Source organism: Histomonas meleagridis (assembly GCF_020186115.1).
Source record: "Histomonas meleagridis strain 2922-C6/04-10x chromosome Unknown contig_215, whole genome shotgun sequence".
Taxonomy (NCBI): Eukaryota; Parabasalia; order Tritrichomonadida; family Dientamoebidae; genus Histomonas; species Histomonas meleagridis.
The window spans coordinates 1-6296 of NW_027150813.1; the positions used below are offsets into that span (position 1 = coordinate 1).

Sequence of the window (6296 nt, forward strand, 5' to 3'; positions counted from 1 at the left end):
GTATTAAATTACTGTTGCAACAAAGAAAGCCACAAGTTTTTTCCTCATAAATATAAGAAAAATATCATTTTGATGGAATTCAATTGCTGCTTCATATGCATCTTTAAATGATGAATGATTTTGTTCACATAAATGAATAATTTCTTCATTTCCACCTGCAACTGCATATTTACCTGTATTTTTTACATTTGAACCATTCTATAAGTAAATATTTTAAAACATTTAATAGAAGAAAAAAATGCTGCATAATCAATTAATGAAACATATTTTTTAATTAACATATGAACATCTTTCATAAAGTGATGGTTCAAATGTTTGATCAAAATCAAAATTTGTTAGTGATAATATTTCTTGAAGTTTTTCTATTTCATCATTTCGAATTATTTTCGATATTTCATTTGGATAATGTCTTTCTCTAATTAATTTCTTATGGAATTCCCAATTATTATTTGAAAGTTCTTTATAATTTAGCAAATCATATAAAATTTAGAAAATAAGCATTCTGGATGTTTTTTACAATATTTGGTTCAAGTAAATTTTGTTCAATCATTGCTTCAAGAAGATAATATGATTCATATATATAATCATTATCATAAAATCGCTAATTAGGAAGAATTCCAATTATAATTCAATTTTATATATATATATAATATGTTAAATTGATTTTCAGATAGCATCGCTGGTCTAATGGTAGAATTTCAGCTTGCCAAGCTGGGGGTCCGGGTCCGATTCCCGGGCGATGCAATTTTTTATTGGTCTTTAATGTTTGAATTTTTTCTCCTTATCGGTTTTGTTGTTCTGAGCGACAAAAAATTTCAATATGATTATATTGAAAATATTGTGTTGTAATGTAAATGCTTTTGATATAAAATTATCTCAAAAAGTTATGAGGTGGTTTATTGGCAATTAGAAAAGTTGTGTTTTTGCCTCTTCCAAACTGGCAGAGCAGTGTTTTTGATTTTTCAGAAGGACGATCTTACAAATTCAAATTTGAATTAATACTCGTACTTTTTTGAATGCTTTACACTATTGTTGAACCAAAATGATGAAAAATTCTCCAAAAGGAAGAATTGGAGAATACTCTTCATCACTAAACATAAGAAATGGGTTTCGAAGGAGAGGCGGTATACGACCAAACTTTAGTACAGGGAAATTTTCGAAAAAGTTAATTGGTCTTAATTTTTCGACCGAAAATCTCAAGCCACTTCATCACGAGCCACAATTAGTGAGCTTAAATTCCCCAAGGACGATAAATTCCTTGAATTCAAGTTCTAATTTGATTACATTTCATTTTCTTTCAAATTGGGGATCTCCTGATTTTCTTTCTGTAAGACATATAAGTATTATAGGAAGCAAATATCAGCCGATACCAATTACATCCATTTCTTCAATTTCAGAACCCAAATTAGAATCAAATCTAAAAACATTATTCCATAAACCAGGAATAAAAACTACAGAAGAATTCACGTGGGAGATCCCATGGTCACCAACATCACAGTTCACCATTATTTGTTACATTCCAAAAAAATCAGAAGCACAAATCATCCGAATTTGGAATCCAATTACTCATTGTGAAAGTGGTGTTTGCGATGTTGAAATCAAATTCAACTCCACCGAAATCTTTTGTGGCCAAGTTCCCAAAGCTTTTGTTATAGATATTCCAATTCCACATCATATCACAACAGACAAAAACAACGCATATAGCCAAGCCAAAGACATTCTTCTTGAAGCATTTCCAAGCCTTAAACCCCATCCACGCTTTAGTGATAAATGGGGAACATATCCAATTCGACCTGCCGAAAGTATATCATTTGAAGTTGTTTCTACGTTTGAAGGCGGTAACATGTTTGGCATTAATGCCATTGATATTTTTGATGAACATGGAAAGATCATTAAATGGAATGACATCAAAGAAGTTATCATCGAAAACTGTACTAACTATAAAGATCCGAAACTTTTGTTTATGAAGAACAAAGATTCGAATGATCCACATTTTATGTTTATTGGGAAATCGACATTTGAGAAAAATCCAATTGTTAAAATCATCTTTAACAAACAAATTTATCCAGCGCTGATTCTGTTTTATAATTATAACGCAGAAAGGCTCAAAATCGGTGTTGAAAAATTACGCGTTAGAACAAACAATGATATTGCATTCACTGGGAAAGTGGAAATGGCAAATGGAAGTAACGTGTCGAAGTTCTTTAAGATCTATTTGATGGAAAAGGGATCAAATCCTTTTTTGACAGATAACCCAAATATTTGTTTATAATGAAATATTCATTAGTAAAAATAACTGTATCCATGAAACTGTCTTTTTGTTTCGACATTCTATTGAAGTTTGGTAAAATTATTGATAAATTTATTGATTAATTTTATTCATAAGTAAAAAAAAAAAAAAAAAAGACTTCATTAGTTAAAACAATTTATTGCTTTTAATGACGAATTTTCTGGAAAAAACACAAAAACTTTCGATCGTGGTCATCAAATGCCGACCAAGTAACCTTTCAATCACAAAAATTTTGAAAGGCTATGGCAAAACCGAAATTATTATTTAAACGGTCTTCATTGTTAGTCGCTTCAAAAAATGAAGATTGATCAGAAAGCCTTTGCAAATATCCTTGCCACTGGTACAGGCGAACTACAAATTACCATAGATAACATCGAAGATTTTTGGACACTTGCAAATGTTATACATGTTGGCGATTGTATCCGATCACAAATCAGAAGAAAAGTAAAAAACATTTCATCCACAGGAAAATCGGAAGCACGTCAAGTAATCACAAAAGCAGTTGTGAAGATCACCGAAATTGATTATCAATCTGGTGTTAATGAAATGAATCTTAGAGGAACACTTACACATGAAGTTGAAGATGCTCGAGTTGGAGCTCCACAGAATTTTACTTGAGCAAGGACGACCTTTTTCAATCATCAAAGAACGATGGGATCAATTTTCAATAGATCAAATCAGAGAAGCATCCGATCCAGTTAGCGATGCGACTGTTGCTGCCGTAATGATGCAATCTGGGCTTGCCAACATCTGTATTGTTGGCCGTAATTCCCACAGTAATTGCAGGAAAGTTCAAAAAAGCTATTCCCAAAGTCAAAGCTCATGGCTCCAGCGGTAAGAACATGGAAGCTAAGCTCAAGTTCTTCCAAATGACAGCAGAAGCACTTGTCAATGATGATCAAAATGAGATGATATGAAATGTATCATTATCGCTTCACCCGGCTTCCTTCAGTCCGAATTCTTGGCATACCTCCGAAATAACCAATCAAAGTATAACCTCTCCGCAGCGTTCCAACAGAACAAATTTGTCACCGGAACCGTTTCCTCGGGGCACCCCCAGGAACTTGAAGCACTTTTGTCGCAACCGGAGATGCAGAAACATGTTCAAACTCTTAAGGCGACTGTTCAAGCGAATGCTATGAACCAATTGCTTAAGGAGATGAACAAAAATATGGACATGATTGCATTAGGACAAAAGAATGTACAAAAGTGTTATGAAGAAACAGCAATTAAAACCTTACTAGTTACAGATAGTTACATTAAATCATTGCCATTGGAAGAAAGATTAAGTTTCTTGCAAATGAAGGAAAACCTCGAAAAGAATCAAACAGAAGTTGTTATATTCTCGACAAAACATCAGAGCGGAACACAATTAAATGATCTCGGCGGCATTGCAGCAGTGTTAAAATTCGCAGTGGCGCAAGAACAAGATACAGAATTCGATGATGGATTTGACGATTAATTAATTAATTTTCTTTTTTCTTTTTTACCAAATATATACCGAATAAAGAAATCCTTCATTTTTTTGATTTTAATTAAGTCGCCGATAGAATTTTCTGACGAAACGATGTAATCGAATTCAATTTGGTGTATCGGCTTTCATGAGGCCGTTTATTCATGTCCAATAGGTACGCGCAAATAGTGATGGGTCCCGCGGGATCTGGAAAATCAACATACATAAAGCGAATGATGGAACATTTCGATATTATCAAGAGAACAGTTGTCGCTGTGAATTTAGATCCTGCAGTAGATGAACTTCCTTATGTGGCAACTGTAGACATAAGAAGTGCAATAGATATTCAAGCTGTTATGGAAGAAAAGGGGTTCGGTCCGAATGGTGGTCTTATCTATTGTCTTGAGTCAATTGTACAAAATCAACAATGGTTTGATGAAGAGATAGGAGAACATGAAGATGATTATCTTCTTATTGATCTCCCAGGACAAATAGAATTGTTTACTCATCTTGATATCATGCCAAGATTATTTAGAATTTTACAAGAAAAAGGATATCATATCATTGGAATATTTCTTCTTGACTCACAGTTCATGGTTGATCCATCCAAGTTTTTAAGTGGATGTTTAGCTGCAATATCAGCAATAACAATTATCGAAATTCCACATATTTGTTTGATGTCAAAATGCGATCTATTATCAGAAGATATGAGGCAAAAAATCGACGAGTTCTGTGATATGAATACCACAGCACTATACGGAGCTGTTGCAACGAATCCACGACTTGAACATTTAACAGCAAAAATATGCGAATTAATAGAACAGTTTAACCTTCTTCAGTTTATTCCATTTAATCCATTGGATGATGAAGAAGTTGTACGTGTTGTGGCACAAATAGACTTAATAACACAATATTACGATAATAATACATACATTGATTTCAATGAGGAAAAATTCTAAGTAATCATTTTTTGATTTTCTATTTCTAATAAAGATTTATATTTATCTTCAAATTGTTTTCAATCTTTTCATGATATGTCACCATGAAGAAGTTTAATGCAATAGTAAATTATGATAAATTTTACTTTTATAATATCATATGATTTAAATTAAAGAGATGTTTTCACTAAATAAATAAATTTTATTTATGTAAAATTTGATAATATTTAAGTAAAACAGTTTAATTTCTAAATATAATACTAATAACCCTTAAAATCCTTTTTATTAAAAATGGTAATTACTTTAACTTTACATTTTTATAAGCGGTACTAAGTATAATATCATTGGTTATGTTTTCAAAAATTATCATTTAATTTCAAGTCTTTGAAGCATGTAATCGCGTTAGTGAAATATGTAAAATGTTATTAATATAACCCGCAGTAAAATAAAGGAAATCACTATTAAGAATATGAATGAGATTCATGCGTGGATCACAACAATGTACTTATGACAAATGCACAAATATTTTAGTGATCATTATTACTATAGTCACTTTTTTAAATTTCATAATTTTTTCTCATATTATAAAGTTAAATTTAATATTTATCATATATAAAACGATAAATTTTTTTATTGAAACAATAGATAACATTTATTTTTCCGCTTTAAAGTTCATGCATCAAATGCTTTCAGATAAATCTTCAGCAAATGGATCTACTTCTATATCTACTGAAGAGTCTGCATTACCATACATCTCAGAATCATTATCTGAGATATTATTTGTTTCTTGATTTTCATCCATTATTAAATTATTTTTCATTTTATTACGAATCACTATTACGAGTACAATTAAAACAGCAACAACTACAACGACAATTACACAAACAATAATAATAATAATCGGAAAAGAATTTGAAGAAGTTTCATTTGGAATTAATATATTTGCATTGACAAAAGTAAAATATTCTGAATAATGACTTATATAATCAATGATTTGTTCTACTTTCGATTGATAAAATATTGACATAATATTTATATTTGTATATGTTGAATTGATAAATGTGTTAATTAATGTGTTCGAGGTAAATGAATAAGGAATAATTGTTTCTTTGATTGTGGGAATTATTGTTAAAATATATGAAAACGACATTGTAATCGTTAAAGAAATACTATAAATAGAGTTGAGTGATGATGTAAATGTATTAGATTTGATATATGTAGTTGGCGTGAAAGAATTTGAAGAAGAAAATGTATTAGTAAATACGTATATATTTGATTCTGTGAATGTATTGGATAAAATAAATGTGCTATTTTGCAAAAATGTATTTGTATTTGTAAATGTGATGGAATGTGTGTACTGTTTAGATGATTCAAATGTATTACTTTGTGTATAAGTATTTGATTGAGAATATGTATTCGATTGCGAGAATGTGTTTGATTGAGAATATGTATTTGATTCACTGAATGTATTAGATTGTGTATAAGTGTTTGATTGTGTATAAGTATTTGATTGCGAATATGTGTTTGATTGACTAAATGTGTTACTTTGAGAATATGTATTCGATTGTGTATATGTATTCGATTGTGAATTTGTGTTTGATTGACTAAATGTATT

The 6296-nt window shown here is 30.5% G+C and overlaps 4 protein-coding genes across 4 annotated transcripts; all 4 read left to right on the top strand.

The window, feature by feature from the left end:
• Positions 1-1042: 1042 nt before the first annotated feature.
• GO595_003610 (uncharacterized protein) lies at positions 1043-2272 on the top strand (the record flags this gene model as incomplete). The annotated part of the gene is made up of 1 exon (XM_067916650.1): positions 1043-2272. The coding sequence occupies one exon, from the start codon at positions 1043-1045 to the stop codon at positions 2270-2272; it is 1230 nt and encodes a 409-aa protein (XP_067776220.1).
• Positions 2273-2587: 315 nt separating this feature from the next.
• On the top strand, positions 2588-2908 carry GO595_003611 (putative translation factor pelota; the record flags this gene model as incomplete). Its single annotated transcript, XM_067916651.1, has 1 exon — positions 2588-2908. One exon carries the CDS (start codon positions 2588-2590, stop codon positions 2906-2908), a length of 321 nt encoding a protein of 106 aa, XP_067776221.1.
• A 295-nt stretch (positions 2909-3203) lies between these two features.
• On the top strand, positions 3204-3752 carry GO595_003612 (eRF1 domain 3 family protein; the record flags this gene model as incomplete). The annotated part of the gene is made up of 1 exon (XM_067916652.1): positions 3204-3752. One exon carries the CDS (start codon positions 3204-3206, stop codon positions 3750-3752), a length of 549 nt encoding a protein of 182 aa, XP_067776222.1.
• Positions 3753-3934: 182 nt separating this feature from the next.
• Positions 3935-4702, top strand: GO595_003613 (ATP binding protein; the record flags this gene model as incomplete). Its single annotated transcript, XM_067916653.1, has 1 exon — positions 3935-4702. The coding sequence occupies one exon, from the start codon at positions 3935-3937 to the stop codon at positions 4700-4702; it is 768 nt and encodes a 255-aa protein (XP_067776223.1).
• Positions 4703-6296: the final 1594 nt, after the last annotated feature.